Here is a 25,855-nt window from a genome sequence, read left to right on the forward strand (position 1 = left end):
GAGTTTTCAAAGAAGTGAGACTTTTCCTGGGTCCTCTTAGCCCACAAAGCAAGTTCCTCTTGAAGGCTTGACTCTGCCTGCAACAAAAAACATGTTGCTGTTTCTAACTTGAAGTGAGATGTTCAGCTGGTTCGGCAGTGAAAAAATGTCACAGAGGTAGGCAAGCTTAGCTGTGAACTTTGAGTTGGCATAATAATGTGACAAATATGTGACAAGATGATATTTTTTATACTGAAAAACGTAGATATTTATGTATGTTACAGATTTATTATTTCTTTTGTCCTCTGATTGCAAAGAGTAGACAGTATTTTTTAAAAAGAGCAAAAACAGACAAAGATTGTGATGACAGTGGGTGAGGGTCATCAACAATCATGACATGTGTAGGAGTAAACTAAATAGATGTCCTATCAATGCAGCTGAATTTGACATCTTACTGTGACTGAAAAAGATAAGAACAATGTTTTTTTATGTCTTTCTATGTTCTGGGATGACTATCACAATTAATAAGGATAGACAATTGAGTGGCCTCAACATTAGAACTGATCTAATTCACATCAGCCATAAACAGGGCTGCACTGCAGACATGCAGCATTTAGTTTGACTGTGCTGCCATCTAGTGGCAGCAGCTGTTTTATTCTAAAGTACAAAATATGATCAAAAGTACATGATTTATTTTTTTATTTTTCATTTTTCTTTCTACAGCAACATTTAATTTTAATTTATTTAAAATTCCATTATTTTATTTAGAATTATATAATAATAAAATAAGATAATAAATAAGGGAAAGCTTTTATACACTCAACAAAAATATAAACGCAACACCTTTGTTACTGCTCCCATTCCCCATGGGATGGACGTAGAGACCTAAAATTCATTCCAGATACACAATATAACCATCCCTCCCAAACAGTGGTCACAAATCAGTCCAAATGTGTGGTAGTGGGCACATCTGCTATATTGAGATAATCCATCCCACCTCACAGGTGTGCCACATCAGGATGCTGATCTGACATCATGAGTAGTGCACAGGTGTACCTCAGACTGCCCACAACAAAAGGCCACCCTGGAATGTGCAGTTTTGTCTCACAGCAAAATGCCACAGATGCCACAAGCAATGAGGGAGCGTGCAATTGGCATGCTGACAGCAGGACTGTCAACCAGATCTGTCGCCCGTGCATTGAATGTTCATTTCTCAACCATAAGCCGTCTCCACAGGCGTTTCAGAGAATATGGCAGCACATCCAACCGGCCTCACAGACCTCGTGTAACCACACCAGCCCAGGACCTCCACATCCAGCAGGTTCACCTCCAAGATCGTCTGAGACCAGCCACCCAGACAGCTAATAAGATAAGATAACTCTTTATTGTCATTGCACAGTCATACATAGTACAGTAGTACAATGAAATTGGAAAAACTGTCCTACGTCGGCACTACATATAACACAACACGACACGATATGACACATCACAACGTAACAAACAACACAACACAGTATATTAACTTAGTATAAAAAAGAAGAATAAGTGTATGTGTATTGCACACTGTTATTATTGCACATTAATTATTATTGCACCTTGTTATAAATATAAATATTATTGTTATCGTTTTAAACATTGTTACCTCCCCCTAAAAAGTCCAGGGAGGTATCCAGTCAGGTCAGCTATTTACATTGATCAGGGCTATTGCCCTGTTGTAAAAGCTGTCCTTGAGTCTATTTGTTCGGGACCTCAGCAGCCTGAACCTCCTGCCAGACAGCAGCAGCTTAAACACCCGGTGTCCTGGGTGTGTGCAGTCCCGTAGGATGCTGCGTGCCCTCTTGAGACAGCGAGTGCTGTACAGGTCCTTCAGGGAGGGAAGAGGATGTCCAATGATTTTTTGGGCCATGTTGATGACCCTCTGGAGTGCCTTTCTGTGTGCTGTGGTGCAGCTGGAGAACCACACACCGATGCAATATGTCAGCACACTTTCAATGGAGCAGCGGTAGAAGACGGTCAGCAGCTCCTTCTTCAGGTCCATTTTTCTGAGGATTCTCAGAAAGTGGAGACGCTGTTGGGCCTTCTTTAAGACCGCAGAGGTGTTAGAGCTCCATTGGAGGTCTGTGTCTATGTGCACACCCAGAAACTTGAAACTGGAGACCCTTTCCACGCACTCCCCGTTGATGCTGACAGGCTGCAGCTCGGACTTCCTCCTTCTGAAGTCAACTACCAGTTCTTTTGTTTTGGTGGTATTGAGGTCCAGGTTGTTGTCTGCACACCAATCTGACAGCCTCTGAACTTCAGCTCTGTATGCAGTCTCATCTCCCCCTGAGATGAGCCCCACCACAGTGGTATCATCTGCAAACTTGATGACTGTGTTGTCTGGGTGGGAACTAACACAGTCATGTGTGTACAGAGTGTACAGTAGGGGACTCAGTACACAGCCTTGTGGAGAGCCGGTGTTGAGGCTGATGGCGTCTGGCACGTTGGAGAGGTGTGCGCTTCACGGATGAATCATGGTTCACATTGTTCAGGGCAGATGGCAGCTGAGAATGTCCCAGTTCTTGCATGGCCAGCATACTCACCGGACATGTCACCCATTGAGCATGTTCGGGATGTGCTTGACCGGCGTATACGACAGCGTGTACCAGTTCCCACAAATATCCAACAACCTCGCACAGCCATTGAAGTGGAGTGGACCAACATTCCACAGGCCACAATTGACAATCTGATAGACTCCATGCGACGATGTGTTGCACTGCATGAGGCAAATGGTGGTCACACCAGATACTGACCGGTTCTGGGTCCCCAGACCCCCAATAGCGCAAAAAACTGTACATTCCAGGGTGGCCTTTTGTTGTGGGCAGTCTGAGGTACACCTGTGCACTACTCATGATGTCAGAGCAGCATCCTGATGTGGCACACCTGTGAGGTGGGATGGATTATCTCAATATAGCAGATGTGCCCACTACCACACATTTGGACTGATTTGTGACCACTGTTTGGGAGGGATGGTTATATTGTGTATCTGGAATGAATTTTAGGTCTCTACGTCCATCCCATGGGGAATGGGAGCAGTAACAAAGGTGTTGCGTTTATATTTTTGTTGAGTTTATGATAGAAAAACAATAGATTTTTGATGAGGTAAGTGTGTTTTGTTGTTGTTTTTTAAACTATACAACCTTCCATTAAAACAGCAGAAAGTTAATGTATGAATGAGCTTTCCATCCATCCATCTATTCGCTACTGCTTATCCTTTTCAGGGTCGCGGGGGGCGCTGGAGCCAATCCCAGCTGTCATAGGGCAAGAGGCGGGGTACACCCTGGACAGGTCGCCGGTCTGTCGCAGGGCTAACACACAGGGACAGACAACCATTCACACTCACATTCACTCGCACATTCACACCTAGTGGCAATTTGGATTATCCAATTAACCTATCCCCACAAGCTGCATGTGTTTGGACAGTGGGAAGAAGCCGGAGTACCCGGAGGGAACCCACGCAGACACGGGGAGAGCATGCAAACTCCACACAGAAAGACCCCGGCCTGATGGTGGAATTGAACTCAGGACCTTCTTGCTGTGCGGCAACAGTGCTAACCACCGTGCCTGAATGAACTTTCAAGATGCTTAAAATGGTTTTTATGCCATTATACTGGCTTTAATTCGTTGAGAGTTTGTGCAGGATTTTTATTTATTTTGTACTTTATAATATAATCATAGTTGTTGTTTTGTTTTTGTTTTTCTTGAATCTCAGCAGTCAGCACAGTGCCTAAAGTACAATATAAATATCTGCATCTCGGTTGCAAAAAATTCGATGTTAAGCACTCTGATTAACATTAAATGTGATTTTACTTACACTGTAAGCCAAAAGAGTTGTGTTGGCAGATTTCTTTCATTTTCTACAGCAGCTTTTCTTTACGATATAGAAAATATGAGACATACAATTGAAATTTCGCTTCTTTTTCTTATTAATATACCTCATTCATTAAATGTGTAGTTAAATTTCTGTATACTGGGAGAACTGGGACTTTCACTGGTGTGGCCCACATAAGATCAAAGTGGGCTTTATGTGGCCCGCAATGTAACATGAGTCTAATGCACATTAGATACTAGGGCTGGGTTTTGATAATCGATTTATCGATTAAAATCGATTCATTAAATCCTGAATCGATTTTTTTAAATATAAATGTATTTTGCCCAAAATACCAGAATCTCAGGGTAAACCTCACAAATTTTCAACAACCACCAAACAGCTAAAACAGTAAATGAGAGCAGGTACACGGATTCTGCACAAAGATGTAAACACAAAGCACGGACCCGCCGACGGATCAGAATCAGCGAGATGTCGCCTTTCTCACCCGACGGCACGGACACGGTTGAGGCTGAAAGCCGACAGCTCGCTGATTCTGGTGTCTTTGTGTTTACCTCCTTTTTGCGTTAAATTCTGAAGCTGCAGGTTTTTATCTCTCTCCAAACAATATTGACTGAACCAGCAGCAAAAGAAGATCCAAACTATGCTTCACATAAACATCGTCATGAATTCCCTCCGACTTTTGCTGCTTTGCTTCCACCCCAATAAAATCAAACTTCATGCACAGCTCTCTCTCTCTCTCTCTCTCTCTCTCTCAGTATACTTCAAGAACAGTTTCCCATCTAAAAATCTGTTTTCTGCATTATTCGCTTGCTTGTTACGCACAAGTCTACCGTTGTTTACAGTGCTGTCGGCTGCTGTTTTTTGTTTTCCTTTTAGTTACTTCCAAAAAGAAAGTCTCATTTCTGCTGTTCAATACTGAACAAATTTAAACTTTAAATTATGCAACATTGCAAAACGCTTAGCTGCGTCTCTAATCAAACCTCTGTAACTTTGCTCTGCTTCATGTCAGCAGCATCAGGAAATGTTCATGTGTTGATTAATGGTTTCCCTTTGGTTTTGATCTACTGCAGAATATTTGTATAAAAAGCCAGGCCAGGAAAATCACCTTCATGTTTTTCTGTTTTATCCTCAGTTACTTTGACACAAAGGCATCTGCTGTGATGCTTTCACCTTTGATAAAGTCTCACAAGTGTCAGTTTTCTTTTTATAGATATAATAATATGGAAATGTACTGAAGCATGATCTGAATTATAATATTTCTGACTGTCTGAGGCAAAATTTCCCCAATTCGAATCGAATCGAATCGTGGATCAAATTGATTCGGGACCTTGTGAATGGGAATCGAATCGATTCTAGAAATGAGTGATGACACCCAGCGCTATTAGATACCCTGTTTCTCACACTTTTTTTTTTTGCCTGTCCCGTTTGGGTCTTTTGCCAAATTATTGTCTGAAGGCCAAGAAAGATGCCCAATGGATTTACTATACCAAGTGGATCATCCAGGCCTTGCCGTATTGGTCCATGTGATTTACCTTTGTTTTTATTGCTTATGTATTTTATTTTATTTTCAGTTGTTAAATATGGGACAGACATGACTGGGGGAAAGAAAAGGGAGAAAGAAAGAGAGGGAGGGAAAGAAAAGGGGTGATAAAGGGCACAAAAAAAGATGGGGCAAAAAATACATGTTTGTATGTATACACACACACACACACACACACACACACACACACACCACCTGGATCACCTGTTGAGAAACAGGCAAAGCAAGCAAACAAGCAAAAAAGAGGGCAATATAATAAACAACACCATCTTGATAATCTATGTGTATATAACAGTAAGTATTAAATATTGAATATTATTGATCACCAGGGCACAGTGTGCTTTGAGGTAGCAGCCAAGAAAGGCGTAGTTTGTGTCTGTGTACACTTGTGAGCATGAGTGCACTTGTATTCAAAAGGTTTCTTCATGTAACGATCTGCTAGAGGGTGTGGGAAGCCATAGCCCCGTCCCCCAGGGCATGAAGCAGGCATGGAGGAGATCCAGGCTCCAGACGTCCAGAGAGCCCCAGAGCGCAAGAGTCCAAGGAAGGCCAACGGAGGGGCAACCATGCCACCCTCCCGGAAAGAGCTGAGGAGAGCCCCAGACAAGGGGGTCACCACTTTCACACTCATTTTGCTATCTGGTGAAAGTCAGCTGATGGTATGTTATCATGACAGTATTTATCTACTTTCTCTATTAATCATTGCTTTCTGCTTTAGGTTAAGTCATGTGGTTTTCGGACACAAAATGATCCCTATGAGTGTCACCTGTTCCAGTAAAACACCAAGAGATAATCTTAATAACATAAAATGGTGATAAAGTAAAATGAAACACTGCTTTTAATAAGACAAGGAATAAATGCTGCCGAAAAACTTTTTCGGCAGCAATTTATTTATTGCAACGAGCAGTAAAATAAACATTTGAATTTAAGTCATTATTTTATCAACGAGTGCACTCTCAGTGCTGCTGTTTATCTCTAAGGTGATGGCTGCACATTAGAGCTCTGAGACTTTGGTGGTTTCAGATCATTTTAAACCAAAACTCTGAACAAAACCTGCCATTACCATGGTGATTTAACCAGGGAAAAAGAAAGAGACACTTTCATGACACAAAAAATTCTGAGTTTTAAACAGTTTTAAACTCTGGATGTGATAAAAGCAGTTATTAGTTGCAGCAGCAGACAAGGAAAGAGACAGATGGAGATGAGCACTGGTTAGTTAGATAAAAAGAGGCAGTTGTGCTGATTTGATTGGTGTTAAACAACCGTAACATCCAGACTCTGTGCTTGTACTCTGTGACAGATCCCTTTTAGAACGTTATTAAATTATCTTTGGATTAAAATTCCCTTCTCCACTTTAACCACATTAGTCCTCCAGTCATATTCCATCACTATCATTGCAGACACGTTTCTGCTGTCTTACAATCCTCAGTGTTTCTTGCCTTCAGCTATCACCTGACCTCTCTGTGCACACCTGTTTCCAGTCTTCTAATTAGTCCCTGAACATATGAACCACCATCATTTTCTCTCTTCGTTGTCAAATTGCCAGCCCTGGGACTTTCAACCCATTCCTCCAGTTGCCAGGTTTTTTGGATCTTTTTGCACACCTGTTTTGGGTCAAACTGCTGTTTGTTTTTTTGGATTTTTGGTTTTGCTTGTTTGTTTTGTTTTGTTTTTTAATAAAAAAGCTTTAATCTTTGTTTTAATACATTGCTGGGTGGTGTGGTGTGCCAGAGACAAACAAGCATCAACCTCTTAAAAAACTGCACTTCTTCTAAAAAGCAACTTGACGTTACAAAAATGAGTATGCAATGTGTGAGTTTTTTTAGGTATCACTGAAAACACAACTTAGAAAAATAATACAAAGGTGTAACCATAAGATAACCAAAATACAAATAAATAACCAGGATCCCAGATTATGGTGCTTTGAAATATGACAAAAATTCACAATTCAACCTTTAAGCTTAAATCCACTAAAATAATATTAACAAACACCTATGATTATGAAAGTCACATTTTTACTGAACAAACATCTCTATCCTATGACAGAGAAATACAGAAAACCACGAGCTGCTGGCCCATGGCTTCCCTGACACATGAGCAGAATGCACACCAGAAATTCCTTTCACCCGCTGCTAGGGACCAGGCTAACTTACCATGCTAGCGTTACAGTTATACCAGGGGTGGGCAACTCCAGGCCCCGAGGGCCGGTGTCCCTGCAGGTTTTAGATGTGTCCTTGAACCAACACAGCTGATTTAAATGGCTAAATTAGCTCCTCAACATGTCCTGAAGTTCTCCAGAGGCCTGGTAATGAACTAATCATGTGATTCAGGTGTGTTGATCCAAGGTGAGATCTGAAACCTGCAGGACACCGGCCCTCGAGGCCTGGAATTGCCCACCCCTGAGTTATACCCTGGAGATAAATTGTTAAAAACTTCAGTTAGCGAACTCAGATCAATACTCACACTGGATGAATCAAAAATTACAGAATAAAATACAGCAGTTCGGTCATATTCATATCAAAACTAATGGCCTTAAGAAACTTTTATTCAGTTAAGAGCAACGTGACATGCTACAGTACTGCGACTGGAGCACACATGCATGCTCCCACGTCATCACACAGCATACAACCATATACACAAACACACACAGACTCAGAACATGTAGGCAGGAGGTTACAACCCAAAATAAATTATTTAAGAAAAACCAGGTGCTTCAACACAACTGCTACACTTCCAGAATTGGTATTATCAGCCTCACTTGTTAACAGCAGTGGCCCTCTCGATTAGGCGCTTCTTAGTAACCAGTCGTCAATAATTAGAAGCCTGGATAGTGTCCCCAAGGGTGTGTTGTATTTTAAGGGGTAGAGTAACTTTAATACTGAAATTTTTCTTTTACTGTTTCACGAAGGGTTAAAAAATGAAAGTGCACAATTTAGATTTGGCAGAAAGTTTTATTAAATCAATTTGGTTAAGAGCAAAGCAAAGGAAAAATTTATGCTTATAACAATCACAAAATAATAATCGTCATTTCACCTGAATCTTATGTGTCTAATTAGCCTGCTCTGAGCTAACAATGATTTTGTTCTCATCTTTAGGAGGAGGGGGGTTAGAGGAGAAACGGGCAAATCCATGCCTGAAGATGTATCTTCTCCCATTGCTTTGTGTTAATTTGAGTGGTGGTTTGATCCCTCTTAACGTCTCTCTGCTGGAATTTCCCATCATTGACTTCTGAGATCTGATCTTCTCGTCTGTTCATCCTGAAGAACTTCCAGGAACTAACCCAGAACATCTACATGTTTTCCAATTTATGTTCTGTCATGTGTCCACTCGTCTCCATCTTCCAACCTTAGATATCCAGTCACTGTGTTTGCATAAGATCCACTGATACATAGCCACTCCCTATCATGCTCTCTATCATCAATCTTTCACTCACTTTTAAATAAGGTTACTAAGGTTATTTCGTTTCACGTCTTCCTTTTTTTTTTTTTGCTTTTTTACCTCAAGTAGATTTGCCTTTAGCCCATTCTGAAGAAGAACATTGATTTAGGCACAATCCCTTTTAAACCAGCCAATCACAATTTACTCTCTCTATCCATTCTCTACCCAGTGTCTCAGTTATGCCTTTTTTTAGAATCACCATTATATTTTGTTACGCTTATTCTTGTTCATCATCTTGGGCCAATAAACATTTTATAGTCCAATAATTATGTTATGATCAGTATTTGATGTTCTTAAAACCAGACAACTGAGTTGTTCTTGAACTTTAATAGTTTTAGTATTTTTCATTTATTTTCAACTACTGCACACTCCTAAAGCTTACGAAGCTGCTTCTTTTATATATAATATGCCCCATATAAGAGGACTAGAATACTGCATAGTATCAAATAACACACACAAAAAAGTGTTTTGCTTTTTACGCTATGCTTTGTACAGCTGGGAGAAAAAGTCTACGAGGTGCGCTGTGCACATTGAAGAGTACGGCAAACTCAACATCGAAGTTTACCGGAAGCCCACACACACGGACCAGTACCTCCTCTTTGACTCCCATCACCCTCTGGAACACAAACTTGGAGTAATTAGGACCCTACACCACCGTGCAGAACATGTTCCCTCTAAGCCTGAAGGAAAAAAGAAGGAACACACACATGTAAAGTGATGGGTTTAGATTTTATTATTGTCATTTGTATTAGGAAATATTTAACCATATATTCTTAGAGGTGTATAATCAATTGTGTAGTGATAGGTTGTGTGATCTTTAACAGGCTACATCCTGGGAGCATGGGAAGAGGTCGTACCTTGTCTTATTGTTTTATGGTAGGATTAACGTAGCTACGTCTGTTCTAGTCTAAGTGCTTTTTGTTTAGATGAACTGCTGGACCTCCTCACTGGGGAGGTCTACCCTCTTCCTGACCAAGGATGTTTGCTTGTGTGCTTTTATGACCCTTTGATCAGCAGTACCCCACACACACACACACACACACACACACACACACACACACACACACACACCCCTACACACACACACACACAGTATTCTTTGTTCACATGTATACCTATGTGAGATGCTATATGTTAATGACCCTATGCATATTCATGTAACCACAATAAAAGGAGTGCTATGGGGAGCCTGGCTGAGAGTCTGATGGTGGTCAAGTGGTGGAACGACGCTTGGCTCCAGCCAGGTCTCCCTCATGCATGAGTAAACCAGAGAACTTTGGTGCCTTGTGTCTTGCTTTTTGCTGTGTAGCAGATTGTCCTTAACGTTCCAGCGGATGGGTTCAAGCTACAAACCTATCATTAAGGAAGCACTCAAAACGTGCGGCTATCCTAAATGGGCATTCTTAAAGTCAGCAAAGAGGCACAGAAAAGAAGACCAGACACCAGCGAGGGAGGATAAGAAAGACAGACACAACAACATTGTCATCCCCTATGTAGCCGGTGTATCAGAAAAACTCAGGAGAGTTTTCTCCAAGCACGACATTTCAGACCCAGCAACACGCTCAGACAAAAACTGGTTCACCCGAAAGACAAAACTCCAAAACACAAACTTAACAACGTGGTGTATGCTGTACAGTGCAGCAAGGAATGCTCAGACCTCTACATTGGAGAGACCAAATAGCCACTTCACAAGCGCATGGCACAACACAGAAGAGCCACCTCCACAGGACAAGACTCAGCAGTCCATCTGCATCTTAAGGATAAAGGACACTCTTTCGAGGATGCCAATGTTCACATTTTGGACAGAGAGGACAGATGGTTTGAAAGAGGAGTGAAAGAAGCCATCTATGTCCACTGTGAGCGACCATCTTTGAACAGAGGCGGGGGTTTACGACACCAACTCTCTGCCATCTATAATCCAGTTTTGAGATCCCTTCCCAGACGCCTTAACGCCCACTCACATCCTGGGCCATCTGACCTCAGGAATTCGCATGATAAGGTGGGGCCAGGTTTCACAATGAACACACCCGAAACTCTGGCTGATTGGGACCCACACCCAGTTTCACACCTTGGCTCAGGCGATTAGAGGATCATCAGGGGGTCCTTTTGTCCCTCTGTGGGGGGAAACTCCCACTAGGTTTATATCTGGGACTCTCCACCATTTGACCTTAGAACTGAAGAAGCTTCTCGGATGAGAGGTGAAACGTCTTCAAGCAACTTAAAGAAGTCCAGACGCTTTTCTTTGCAAGCTCCTTTGACTACGATGACCTGGATGACTGAGAACCTTCACAGACACGTTTTTTTGTTTGTTTTTTTAAGTTGTACAAAATAACACTTTAGGCATCCATTAACTTTCCCCATCTTCACTTTTTAGACTCACAGGAGATGAAGCAGTGAAGCTCAGAGTGTGATGATGTGCAGCTTTATGTGCTCTGATAAACTGCCCAGACAGTGAATGTGAAATAAGGAACACACAGAAGTGAAACATACAGAGCTGCTCGGTAGCCAACGATGTACAGGAAAACCTCATAAGAGATGAGCTGGGGAAAAAAAACCCTCATGAACTGCAGCTTGAAATTTGGAAAGGAAACAGAAAAAAGGGCTGATTGAAACTGCAGTGAGCAGAAAGTAAAAACTAAAAACCAGAAAAGCCTATTGCCTTCCACAGCCCCCACCTTAAGGACAGTGCTAATATGCTGAAAAGTTGCTAACTATTTTTGTTTTTACAATCACACCAGAAATCCTTTATTATTTAATTTTAATATCACCAAAATAATTGATTGATTGATTGAATCTTTATTTTGAACATGTTGAAAAAGTATAAAAAAAATAGAATTAAAAGAGACAAATGAACAAAGCAAACAAAAGGAAAACGAGCAACCACAACTCCAAATAACGTCCATGTTCAAAAAGGAGCAGGAAGAAGCATAAGCTTATTTAATCCCACCCCTTTTCCACTATCTAGTATCAATAGACTACAGAAATACCTCCTTGCAATTACATTATATGTTATGTATACACATCCAGAAATGCATACACTATTATATATTGTACATATATTTATTAGTTTCAGGTTGGCCATTCTTGTATTTTGCTCGTTTGTGTTGTTGTGTTTGCACATCTCTGTTGCTTGTGGGGCTCGCACACAAGAATTTCACTCGCATGTGCTGTGCCAGTGTGCCTGCACATGTGATGTGACAATAAAAAGTGATTTGATTTGATTTGATTTGATGTGTAATTTTTTTTTTTTTTAAATATATACACATATATGTTTCTATCTATCCATACATACGTATATACACACATACGCACATATACACATTTTCCATAACCCCATTAACACCTCAAGGATACACAGCCTACAATTATATATATATATCCATACCAACAAACCCGTGCATGCGCACACACATGAAAATATTAGACAAGAACACCCTATCAAATCTCTACCTTTTCCCTGTACCCTGTAAAAACCATATCCTTAAACCGCTTTTTAAACTGCGCCATGCTTGGACATTGCTTCATATCTTTACTTAGTCTGTTCCACAGCTTCACTCCACACACAGAGATGCAAAAACTTTTTAATGTTGTACGGATACGAGGATGTTTTAAATTTAATTCCCCCCTCAAATTGTATCCCCGTTCCCTTTTAGAAAACATTTTTAGAATATTGTCAGGAAGCAGGTTATTTATTGCTTTATATATAATTTGTGCTGTGAGAAAATGAACCAGATCTGTGAATTTTAGAATTTTTGATTTTAAGAATAGTTGATTTGTATGATCTCTGTAACCAGTTTTATGGATTATCCTTATGGCCCTTTTTTGTAATATAAAGATTGATGATAGCGAACATTTGTAAGTATTGCCCCAAACCTCTGCACAGTAATTCAAATACGGTGCAATCAGGGAACAATAGAGAATGTGGAGTGATTTGTGGTCCAGAATGTGTTTTACTTTACTCAAGATTGAGACACTTCTTGAAATTTTGTTATGTATATGATTTATATGAGACTTCCAGTTTAATTTATCATCTATAATCACACCAAGAAACTTATGTTCAAGTACTCTTTCAATTTCCACACCATCTACATGAATCTGCACTTGTGCATTTCTAAGGGAATTCCCAAATAAGATAATTTTAGTTTTACTTAGATTTAGCGATAGTTTGTTCCTGTTAAACCATTTTTTAATTTTGCACATTTCTGAAGTAATTGTATCCAGCAGCTCCTTTAGATTCCCCCCAGAACAAAAAATATTTGTGTCATCTGCAAATAATACTAATTTTAATATATCAGATGCCTTACAAATATCATTTATATAAATAATAAATAATTTTGGACCCAGTACAGAGCCTTGTGGAACACCACAAGCAATGTCCAAGCATGATGAGGAATGGACACCCAGCTTCACAAATTGTTTCCGGTCACTTAAATAATTTTTCACCCATTGCAGTACAACCCCCCTAATCCCATACCGTTCCAGTTTATTAATTAATATGTCATGATTGATTGTGTCGAATGCTTTCTTGAGATCCAGAAATACTCCAGCTGCATACTGTTTCTGATCTATAGCATTCGTAATCTCCTCAATTGATTCGATTAATGCCAGAGATGTTGATCTTTTTGATCTGAATCCATATTGACTGTCAGAGAGTAATTTATATTTATCTAAGAATTTGTCTAATCGTTTATTAAACAGGTTTTCTAGGATTTTGGAGAATTGTGGTAGTAAAGAAACAGGCCTGTAATTTGTGAAGTGGCGTCTATCCCCGGTTTTATACAGCGGCACAACTTTAGCTATTTTCATTTTGTTTGGCACTTTTCCCGTCTGAAATGATAAGTTGCAAATATATGTTAGAGGTCCTACAATTCCTTCAATGACCTTCTTGACGATTTTCATGTCAATATCATTACAATCAGTAGATGTTTTATATTTACACATGTGTACAATGTCAATTATTTCTTTTTCCTCCACTGATGTGAGGAACATTGAGTTAGGGTTCCTATCAATCAGGTTTTCACTACAGTCTACTGATGGCAGTGACTCAGGAATTTGTTCTGCCAGTTTTGGTCCAATATTTACAAAATAATGATTAAAGCTGTTGACCTTATCAGCAGTGTTTTCCATAATATTGCCATTATCGATAAAGTATTGTGGATAACTTTGTTGTCCAGAATTATTTTTAATGATACCGTTTAAAACATCCCATATTCCTTTCATATTATGTTTATTGTTGTTCAATATTTTACTATAATACTCCTTTCTACATACACGTATAATATTGGTCAACTTATTTTTGTATTTTTTATATTTATTTTCAGCATCTTTTGTTCTTTGTTTTAGGTATTCCCTATAGAGTGTATTTTTCTTTTTACATGCATTTTGTAAACCCTTAGTGAGCCATGGTCTATCTGAATATTTGTGCTTTCTGTTGTATTTTATTGTTGGACAGTTTTTATCGTACAACTCCATGAATATTCTTAAAAATATGCCATATGCAATATCAATATCAGCTTCTTTGTACACATTGTCCCAGTCCTGATTTAATAGATCGTTCTTAAATGCAGTCATCGTTTCTTCCGTCCTTACACGTCTGTATCTCAGTTGTTCTTCATGCTGATTTTTCTTATAATTAGTGTCATAAACTGCAAAAACTGGTAGGTGATCACTGATGTCATTAATTAATAATCCGCTCACAATGTTGTTTTCCATATTGTTAGTGAAAATAATTGTCAAGTAAGGTGGCACAATGTGGTGTAATTCTGCTAGGCCTGGTTATTTTAGGATGTAAACTCAAACTGTACATAGTGTTTAGGAATTCGTCGCTCATTTTATGCTTTTTTGGATTCAACAGGTCAATATTAAAATCACCACAGATAAACATAACTTTTTGATTTGTTTTAGAGAATATTTCCTCTATGAAGTCATTAAATACTTGAATACTAGAGCCAGGTGTTCTATATATACAGCTAATTATTACATTTTTTTCTTTTTCCTTATAAATTTCAATTGTTATACATTCTAGTAAATTATCAATTACAGTTGTCATACTTTCTACCACCTTGTAGTTTAGGTTTTTATCCACATACACAGCTACTCCCCCTCCACTCTTGTTCCTTCTATTTACAAAATTCACTTCATATCCCTCCAGTCCAAAGTCCATTCCTTTCTCCGCATTGATCCATGTTTCAGAAATGGCAATAATTCCAAATGGATTTGTCAGCTCATTTAGATATTCCTTTATATTGTTGAAGTTGGCATACAGACTTCTGCTATTAAAATGGATTATTGATAATTTATTTTCCGTGTTGATGGTGTGCTTAAACTGTTCATCAGTGAAGTAGCAGCAGTTACAGCTGATGTTGTAGAAGAAATTATTTTCCGGGTCTATATCCTTTTCTAAGTCTAGAACATTATGGTCTGTGTATCGAAATGTTCTCAGTTCCAGATTATCATAAAGAGAATTCCAATGAGTTATGTTGATATTGTTGCCGGATGCAGATGAAGTTCTTTTGGACTGTGCCATGTGTTGTGTTGTGTGTCACGTCACATGTGTATTCATACCTCCAGAGTAAGTTGACCTCAGTATTTGTCCAGCTCTTCCATATTTCTGATGACCAACATTTTGGCTTGTTCCGGTGTTCCATTGAGTTTAATGAATACTTTGCAGTTGGTGGTCCATGTATTTTGAATTTTTCCCTGTTTCTTCAAGTAACGTGCTTTCCTGGCAATGTCCGCATTTCTTTTTATCAGATGTTCGTTCATGAAGACATCGGATCCTTTCAGTTTCTTTCCTTGTTTTAACAGTGCTGTTTTCTGTTTTCTGTTTGCAAATCTCACAATGATGGCTGGTTTGTCACTGTCATTTTTTCGGGGTAGAGGGTGGCAAGCCTCAATGTTGTTATAATCCACTTCCACACCTTTGGACCGTAGAAAGGTAACCACTTGATGCTCCGTGGAGTTGACATCTTCCTCTCCTGGCCCTCCTACATTGTCAGTGGCGACCGCCCGGGCGTATGACCGGGGTTTGATGCGAAGCCCCGTGATGATAACATCGTTCATCCGGGTGTACTGCTCCAAATCCGCCACTCTGTTCTCCAGGTACGCCAGCCGCCGATCCTTCTCGGCGTTCTGGATGCGGAGAGCCTTAACTTCCTCGACCAGGTCCAGGATGGCTTTCTGCTGCAGTTTGACAGTAGAAATCTCCTCTGTCATAAACTCCAGCGACTTCTTAATATCATCTCCTTCCTCGGCTGACAGAACTTTTTTCGGGCCCATGCTGAGAGACGCTCTTGTAGCTTTGCCGTGACGACCGGCTAGCTAGTTGATGCTAGCGTCCTAATCATTTACAAGGAGAAACACAATTGAAATAAACTAAATTTAATAAACAATGACAGAAAAAAAGAGAAAAACTGAAATGAAAAGTGAATACCCTGATTAAGACTTTTGTGTTAAATGAATTTGTGGAACACAAAATTGCAGAGGTAGAAATACTGTGTGGTTACTAAACATCTGTCTAGATAATCTAACATGACCCAGTCTGGAAACAGTCTGGTTGAGGTGACAGACAGGAAGAGGAAGTCTATCAAAATATGTGAATCTGAGTTGTTTGTTGTAAATATGTGCAGGATGCTGCAAGAACCTGAAGCTCGAGGGCTTCAGCATCTATGAAGGAGGGATTTTTTGTTGGAATTCAGGAATTAATAACATTTCTTGCTTGACTACGATCAGCAAATTGACTTTAATCAATCTGAAATCAGATTTTTTTTCCTTTTCCTTTCAATAAAGTTTGTTACATTGAGCCAACCCAGCTGAAATCAGAGAAATCAGTTGGGGTTATGGTTAAAAGAAGCCAGATGTGATGTGAACCAATGTAATATTCTGACTGAGAGACAATCTCAATACATATAGTCTAAAATGACTCTAGTTTTTATTAGCTTTATCTAGAGCAGTGGTTCTCGAACTGTGGTACGCGTACCTCCTCTAGTGATTAAAATCGATTCTTGGTTGAATAGCACGAAATCGATTCATTCAAATCCTGAATCGATTTTTAAATATAAATTTATTTTGCCAGAATCTCAGGTTATATCTTGCAAAATTTCAACAACCACCAAAGACGTAAACACAAAGAGCGGACCCACCGACGCATCAGAATCAGTGAGATGTCGGCTTTCTCACCCAAAGGCACGTACACGGACACGCCGTCGGGGCTGAACACTCTTTGTGTTTACGTCTTTTTTTGTGCTAGATTCTGAAGCTGCAGGTTTTGTCTCTTTCCAACCAAAACTGACTTGAACCAGAAGCAGAAGAAGATCCAAACTACGCTTCACATTTCTCTTCACATAAACATTGTCATAAATTCGCTCTTACTTTTGCTGTTTTGCCTCCACCACGGTAAAATCACACTTCATGCACAGCTCTCTCTCCCTCTCTCTCAGTGTACTTCAAGAACAGTTTCCCATCTAAAAATCCCTGTTTTCTGCATTATTCACTTGCTTATTACCCAACAGTCGACTGTTAAGTACAGTGCTGTCGGGCGGTGTTTTTCTTTTTCTTTTTTCTTTAACAGACTTCCAACAAGACAGTCGCATTTCTGATGTTCAATACTAAACTTTTTAAATTAGGCAAAATTACAAAATGCTTAGCTGTGTCTCTAATAAAACCTCTGTCACTTTGCTCTGCTTTACTTAAGCAGCATCAGGTAATGTTCATATGTTGATTAATGGTTTTCTTCCGTTTTTGTTCTATTGCTGAATATTTTTAAGGCTATCTGCTACAATAACCCAGGCCAGGAAAATCTCCATCATGTTTTTCTGTTTTATCCTCAGTTACTTTGACACAAAGGAATCTGCTGTGATGCTTACACCTTTGATAAAGTCTCATAAGCATCAGCTTTCTTTTTATAGATATAAAAATATGGATATGTACTGATACGTGATCAGAATTATAATATTTCTGACTGTCTGGTGCAAAATTTCCCCGATTCAAATGAATAGAATTTAATAGAATCGTGGATCAAATCAAATTGATTCTAGAAATCAGTAAAGATACCCAGCCCTAGTTTTTTCCACTCAATATGTATTGAAATCTATTGAATTACTTTACAATGTTAGTAGCTACATCGATGGCCTGGCAGTTTGTTTGTTAGCAAACGTTAACTGTGGCTTTTAGATTAAAAATTGCGGTTCCATGGTGTAGTGATTAACACGTTTTCCTTACACGTGAAAAATTCCCAGATCAAGACCAAAGGGATTGAACAAAGTTCAACACATCCAAAATTTCTTTGGATTAATTGGCTAGAAGAAACCCAAAACCATAGTTGGCTGCAGTGGACATGTAAGTGAAGGGAGTGGAGTGAAGAAGTGGTGATTAGGGATGGCGCTAATGAGAGGCATGCAGGAAAAGAAGTGCAGAAAGGGTAAGGAGAAAGTATATTCATGGATGTAGTGAACCCTTGCAGTGAGTTGGTGTGACAGAGAAGGATGGTAGGGTGTGATGGAGGCAGATAGTCTGCTGTGGTGACCCTGAAAGAGACCAGGAATAAAAAAGTTCTGCTTTAAATGTAGCCTGGTCACAAAAGCTGAAATGATGAAGAATGATTAGAAAACGTTTGTGTTCAGTTCCTAACAGTTAATGAACAGAGAATACAGCATCACTTAAAAAGAGAAATAGAAGAAGATTATACCAGTGACAGGGGCGGAGCGTGGGGGTGGCTTACTGGGCTTAAGCCCGGGTTGTTTTGTCAGAAGCCCGGGGTATTTTGGAGTGCAATTTTTTCATAGTTAGATGCCTGGCTGACAACTGTATAAAACAAAAAGTACACACAATATTCGAAGCACATAGTGCACACTGTGGGAATTTATGACTGTGCATGAATCCCCCCTGATATTGGTATGATCCGAGCTCAGGCACTAAGCGACTGAGCGAGGGGGCGGGGCAGCTGCTGCCTGTGAGTGCGCTGTTGGAGAAACGGAGCCAGCCATACTAAGGAGAGCTTAAGTTTAACCAGGTACCAAAGCAAATCATTTGTACTGTACAAATAATGTAAATATGACGGTGCATCACGAAAGATTGATATCAAATTGATCACTTGACCAATATTACGTTACTTGCTCTTCAAGTGAATCAACAAATGGTGAAATGAAAAGCCGAACAAATGCTATTTTTTTTAGAGAGTCTTAGCTTACGTGTGTTTATTTCATATTTTCAGTTCTTACCCTCCCCGACTAAATCGGTTTAAGTTATGTACTGAAATATAAGAATGGACATTAGAGGCTTCTTTCAAAGAAAAAACTCAGGTAAATGTTATTTTATATATTATGCTTTGTATGTTGTTCAGTATATTTCTATGCAAAACAAGAGGGATTTGAGTACACAGCAGGATATTCACATTTGTAACCAGATATTTACATACACTTTAGGGAGAAAACATAAAACATTTTTACTGTACAACATCAATTTAGAGTAAACTTTTGTTTTAGATAAATATTGAAATATCTTTTGAATTAGTTAAATGTCAGAATAAAGAGAGAGAGATCTGTCTATTTATTATCACTTTCATGTAGGAGTACATATACACTAAGTTTATTGTTAATTAATAAGAAAACTCCAGACGATTCCATTCTGAGCTGAAGCTTCTGATAGGTTCGTAGAGTCCATGTGAGTAAATTGGTGGCACAGCTGTGGATGCATGTAAGGCAAAACACAGAGCCTGTTTCTTTGAAATGGGAACATCAAGAGATATCAACCAAAACGCCAGGAAAAGAATTGTGGAGCTCCATAAGTGTGGCTCAGTATGAATACAATTTGGTGCCATTTGCAATTAAGAAATACAGATAGTTTCTCTCTCTTAAAGTTAACAAATATGTTTTTTTATATTTATCAATCTAAAAAAAATAAACATTTAGTCTGATTTGATGTTACAATTAAAAAAGTGTTTTTGTTTTGATCTGAAGAGTAAATATCTGGTTTCAACTGTATATTTGATGACTGTCAGCACAAAGAGGGAGAGAGAGGAACAGAGAGGGAGAGAGAGGAGAATGAGGACAGAACAGAGGTGGAACAAGAGCAGGTGAGACACACATGTTAGTCAAATGGTTGTTTACCAAAAGTATCACCATATCATAGGTCCTCATGTATCTCGTACCTAGTGTTTCTTTTTAGGTTTGTTATATTTCAAGGCTAAATAATTATATAAACTTTTCTCAATCTAAATAGTGGACTTTGGTAGAATTAAAAAAATAAGTGTAGTGCAGGTCTATGATGATTTTTAGTGCTACTATCATCTAGTTCTGATTCTTGTTCTGTCTTGGTTAAGTCCTCAGTACTCCTGATTTTGAACTGTTTTAGTCCTGTTTTAATTCTGGATCAGTTCTGGGTCTGGTTGAATTGGGGTTTAGTCCTCGTGTCTTGATACAGCCCCGACCTTGTTCTGCCTTGCTGCTTAATTAAAAAACTAGTTTAAGGTGTCCTGCATATGTGATATATATTTTTCCCTATATGAAGTCATTCTTTTTTGAACAAAACTCAGAACAGAGCCAATTAATCTTTCAGTCATTTCTACCCCCCCCCCCCCCCCCCCCCAAAAAAAAAAAAGAAAAAGAAAAAGAAATAATCCCACATGCATACTACCCTTTAGGGCTAAGCCCCGGGTGTTTCAAATGTCTGGCTCCGCCTCTGACCAGTGATATCAAATGTCTCTTTCTTTTCTGCTCTAGTTCTATTGTCAGGGTTCCTGGGTCGTTGACCCAGTGATTTCTGTTTTGTCATGTTCAGTTTATTTTCACATCTATGTTTTCCGTGTCAGCATACCGCCTGCGTATTGTGTTCCAGTTATTTCCATGTATCATTAGTCAGACTAAGTTCAGCTGCGTGCTCACCGGTTTCTAATCATTCATCACCCAGCGTGTATTTAAGTCCTCAGTTCCATCCGATCGGTGTCGTGTCATTGATGTTCATGTGATGTTCTGTTGTCGTTTCCGCCTGCGTTCAGCCAGCCATTCAGCCTTCCAGTCAGTTGTCCAGCCAGCCAGCCAGCCAGCCATTTTCTCCCTTTGTTCTGTTCATCCACTCCTCACAATAAATCTGCACCTACCTGCGAGTCCTGCGTTTGGGTTCCTTCTTCCTCGCCTCCACACGACGCCTGACATCTATGAAGTGTTTCTCTCGCTCTCTCTCTCCTCTCCCCCATGTGTGTGGAAAAACAATATGCTACTTCTGAACCTGCAACTGTTTGTGAGGCACTGAAAAAAACTGAAGTGAAAGAGAGAGTGTCAGCATTAAAGTTGGTGATGAGAACAAAAACCCACAAAGTTCAACAGTTCCTTTAACAAGGAGGTGGTTGGTGTTACTTTCACCTTCTACATTTCAACTTGCAGATTTGTCTGTGCATCATGAAGCCAAAGGGTAAAAATCTCATGAACTAATGATTCTGCAACACAGCTCTGGCAAGTGTTTAGAATAAGTAAAAATGTGATAGACATAGAGCATGTAGAGATGGTCAATGGTCAGTTTTGACAAGTACCCAAGATGGCGCGGCCACGTCCAGACGCCTTCCTGACCGCTCCGCTCCGACTATCCACTTTTCTTGTTTTTTACTTATTTTTTGCTCTGGTTTACATCCCAAAATCCTCTAGTCTTATAGTATACGACAGCGGATCACTTGTAAACATCGGTGCCAAGGTTGCACATCTAATCTTGGACACTTTTAAACCTGACCCTTCCTGGCCGCCAGAGATTCTACGTGGCGCGGAGAACAACAAAGGACGGGCCGCTCATCCGAGGCGCAGAACAAAGAAGCGCCGGGGAAAACGCGCTGTTATTAGGAACAGACTGAGACAGCAGGCGCATCGCGCACCACTGCCCAGTATCCTACTGGCCAATGTACAATCCATGGAGAACAAGCTCGATGACCTAAGAGCAAGGGTCACCTTCCAACGTGACATGAGGGACTGCAACATTCTGTGCTTCACGGAGACATAGCTGTCCCCCACCGTGCCGGACCAGGCCGTAACTCCGTCGGATTCATTCTTTGTGCTCCGCGCGGACAGAACGGCAGAGTCGAACAAAACCAAAGGTGGGGGAGTGTGTTTCATGGTAAACAGAAAGTGGTGTGATGCCAGGAGCATTTCTACTCTCTCCAGCGCCTGCTCGCCACATCTGGAGTTCCTGAGGATTAAGTGCCGCCCTTTCTATCTGCCCCGTGAGTTCACCTCAGTCATCGCCACGGCGGTCTACATCCCACCCCAAGCGGACACAGGTATGGCTTTGTCCGAATTACATGATGTGCTGAGCTCGCTTCAAAACAAGGACCCGGGCGCAGCCCTCATTGTAGCAGGAGACTTTAACAAAGCGAACCTCAGACAAGTCATGCCAAACTTTTACCAGCATGTCTCGTGTCCAACGAGAGGGGATCTGATTTTGGATCACTGCTACACGCCATACAAGCAGGGCTACAAAGCTGTCTCACACCCGGTTTTTGGGAAGTCTGACCACAACGCCATCTTCCTCATTCCCCAGTATAAACAAAGCATACGGAGGGAAGACGTGACCACGAAGGAAGTAAAACGGTGGACTGCCCAATCAGAAGCTACGCTACAGGACGCACTCAACGACGTAGACTGGGACATGTTCAGAGCATGCGCAGTCGACATCAACGAATTTACGGAAGTAGCAGTATGCTTCGTCAATATGCTAGCGGAGGAGATTATCCCCACTGCGAGAGTCACCACATTCCCAAACCAGAAACCGTGGATGGACAGATCGATCCGCACTGCAGTAAACGCCAGGACCGCCTCCTACAACATGGGTCTCACCACTGGCGATATGAGCGCCTACAAAGCGGCCTCATACGGCGTGCGGCGCACGGTGAGAGATGCCAAACGCAGGTACCGGGAACGTGTGGAGTCCCGCTTCCACCAGGGCGACACACGGAGTATGTGGCACGGACTACGCACCATTACGGACTACAAAGCCAGGGACACTGCGCCGATCAACGCCGACTCTGCATTTACCAACGAGCTGAATCGGTTCTACGCCCGTTTCGAGGTTAGCCAGGCGGCTAATGCTATCTACCGCCTGACTACCGAGGACAGTGACGTCATCAGCGAGAGACCGGTGACCAGCATCGCGGAGCATGACGTCCGAGCGGCACTGAGGAGAGTGAACACAAGGAAAGCGGCGGGGCCAGACGGTATCACCGGCCGTCTGCTGCGCTGACCAGCTAGCAGGTGTGTTCACTTACATCTTCAACGAGTCCCTGGCGAAGTCTGTGGTCCCCACATGCTTCAAAAGATCCACCATCATCCCTGTGCCCAAGAACAGCAAACCCTCATCCCTGAACGATTACCGGCCAGTTGCACTGACCTCGGTAGTAATGAAGGTGTTTGAGAGGCTGCTGAAGAACATCATCTCCTCCTCCATCCCAGACACCACAGATCCACTGCAGTTCGCCTACAGATCCAACAGATCCACAGAGGATGCCATCGCCCACGTCCTACACACCACTCTCAGCCACGTGGACAAGAAACAGGGTAACTATGTGCGAATGCTGTTTGTTGATTACAGTTCAGCGTTTAACACAATGGTGCCCTGCAGACTGTTCACAAAGCTGAGGGATCTGGGACTTAACAGCCGTCTGTGTGCATGGGTGTTGGACTTCCTCACTGGCAGAACTCAGGTGGTGAGGGTGGGTAGATGTGTCTCTCCAACAGCATCACCATCAACACAGGAGCACCTCAGGGATGTGTCCTCTCGCCACTGCTCTACTCCCTCTACACTTCAGACTGTGTGGCCACCCATGGCTCCAACACCATTGTGAAGTTTGCTGACGACACAGTGGTGTTGGGTGCCATCTCCAACAACGATGAGGCGGCCTACATGGATGAAGTGAAGAATCTGGCATCGTGGTGCCAGGACAACCACCTCCAGCTGAACGTCAGCAAGACCAAGGAGCTGGTGGTGGACTTCAGAAGGGGTCAGCACAGAGACTACAAGCCCATTATCATCAATGGAGCTCCAGTGGAGAGGGTGCAGTCCTTCAAGTATCTTGGTGTCCACATCTCCTCAGACCTGACATGGGCTGCCCACATTCAGGTCCAGACCAAAAAGGCTAGGCAGCGCCTGTATCACCTACGACAACTGAAGAAGTTCAGGGTCTCTCCAAAGATCCTCAGGATTTTCTATACAGGCGCTGTGGAGAGCATCCTCACACAGAACATGACATCGTGGTTCGGGAACAGCTGTGTGAAGGACCAAAAAGCTCTCCAGAGAGTGATCCGTACAGCAGAACGGTGCTGCAGGATTGCTTTCCCCCCGCTTCAGGACACCTACACCAGGAGATGCCGGACTAGAGCAGCGCAGATACTGAAGGACCTGTCCCATCCTGGCAACAAACTTCAGGTCAAACAACACTGCAGCATCACTTAGAGTTAAAAACTGTCTAAATTCTTTCATCTTTAATAAAACGATCAGCATTGCTGCTTTACCAGGTGTAACTATGAAGTTTAACTTCCAGGCATCCATGAAAACTAAAGTTATTACATTTAACGGAGTTAGACGTTAGCAGGAAGCTAGCGGAAGTTAGCTCGCTAGTTTCGCTAGTTACCTAAGCATGATATAGCATGTTCTGACTGAGAGATTTCTGAAAAAAATCAAACGTACAGTTCTGCTATCACTTCCAACATAAATGAAGACAGGAAACTAAACAGCAGTGACGTTTGTAGGGTTACTGAAGTTGGGCTAGCTGGTATATAATGATGTGCTACGTGATCGCTAGCGACACAGCTATGTTAGCATAACATAAACAGTGAAGCTGGAGGACGAACACTAACACTTTTCCACTTATAAAAGTTAACGTGAAGGTTCTTCATGGTTAGAGACAAATGCAATCGCATGGCAGGATGTTGTAAACGGACCAAACTTCAGTCAGGAGAACAACTGAGATAATCCATCCACAATATGAGGTTAGTCATTAATAGACTGCAACAACATGGGAATAGAGCAGCTGCCAGAGAATTCAACATTAATGAATCAATGGTACAGAAGTGGAGGAAGCAAGAAGAATGAGTTTAATAAAGTTTGATTTATCTGACTGCTTTGTTTCGCTTAATGTGCCTTATAATCCCGTGCACCTTATGGTCTGAAAAATGCGTACTGCACAATGCAGTTTAATGTTGCAAAGCACCTCTTTTTAACTTCAGTGGATATTATACATGGTTATGCTCAGGATATGTCAGCCCATTTCTACTGGAAATGCCTTTTGGTTAAACTTTCAGCAAGGAATTTGCATTTGCACTGTTACATTTTTATAAAGCTTTAATGTACATAAAAACCAGCTTCTTGTTTAAGTGAAAATAAATGGAAGGTTGTCTTTTTGCGCTAGTAATGTTGTGGAGTTGTATTTTGTCTCGCATCAATTATATCGTCGGTTATATCGTTATCGCAAATTTTCAAATATATATCGTGATAAATATTTTTGGCCATATCGCCCTGCTCTATTGTCTATCCTGTAAAATAGTCAGATATCTACTCATATTAATGTACAGAATTCACCTGCTTGCTGCTACTACTGCACATTCACCCAGTGTATATACTATATGTGTGTATATATATATATATATATATATATATATATATATATATATATATATAATGTTCTTCCTCTACACCCCCCCCCCCCCCCAATTTTTGCACATGTCGAGGAGCGTGTCAGGCTACATTTCACTGTGTGTTATACTTGTATAACTATGCATGTGACAAATAATAAAGAACCTTGAACCTTGAACCTTGACAATGGCCAGAACCATAGGCACTAACTAATTGGTAGTACATTTATTCGGTTAATTCAATTTCCGTGTTATACATGTAGCACCAAATCACAACATTAGTCACCTCAAGGAGGTTTATATTGTAAGGTACAGACCCAACACCAAAACAGAGAAACCCCAACAATCAGATGACCCAATATGAGCAAGCACTTGGCAACAGAGGGAATAAAAAAAAATAAATCTCTTTTTAACAGTAAGAAA

The 25,855-nt window shown here is 40.9% G+C and overlaps 1 protein-coding gene and 1 long non-coding RNA gene across 3 annotated transcripts; one reads left to right on the forward strand and one right to left on the reverse strand.

The window, feature by feature from the left end:
- Positions 1 to 8,336: 8,336 nt before the first annotated feature.
- On the reverse strand, positions 8,337 to 17,369 carry LOC309692897 (uncharacterized protein). 2 transcript variants are annotated; one of them, XM_082511758.1, is made up of 3 exons: positions 16,970 to 17,369; positions 15,393 to 16,166; positions 8,337 to 9,508 (listed from the first exon to the last, which is right to left on the reverse strand). In XM_082511758.1, exon 2 carries the CDS (start codon positions 16,104 to 16,106, stop codon positions 15,411 to 15,413), a length of 696 nt encoding a protein of 231 aa, XP_082367884.1. In that variant the 5' UTR covers positions 16,107 to 16,166; positions 16,970 to 17,369; the 3' UTR covers positions 8,337 to 9,508; positions 15,393 to 15,410. The 2 variants fall into 2 exon arrangements, with proteins under 2 accessions (XP_082367884.1, XP_082367883.1); XM_082511757.1 differs by lacking the exon at positions 8,337 to 9,508 and having other exon boundaries at positions 13,176 to 16,166.
- A 433-nt stretch (positions 17,370 to 17,802) lies between these two features.
- LOC309692908 lies at positions 17,803 to 20,402 on the forward strand. The gene is made up of 2 exons (XR_014272517.1): positions 17,803 to 19,126; positions 19,825 to 20,402. It is a non-coding gene; the product is annotated as an uncharacterized lncRNA (long non-coding RNA).
- The last annotated feature ends 5,453 nt before the right edge of the window (positions 20,403 to 25,855 follow it).

This window comes from Aulonocara stuartgranti (genome assembly GCF_965226115.1).
Source record: "Aulonocara stuartgranti genome assembly, chromosome: 17".
NCBI classification, from domain to species: Eukaryota; Metazoa; Chordata; class Actinopteri; order Cichliformes; family Cichlidae; genus Aulonocara; species Aulonocara stuartgranti.

Bases quoted from the DNA above. Each gene is read 5' to 3' on its own strand.
- LOC309692897 (XM_082511758.1), bottom strand. From the start codon at position 16,106: ATGGGCCCGAAAAAAGTTCTGTCAGCCGAGGAAGGAGATGATATTAAG.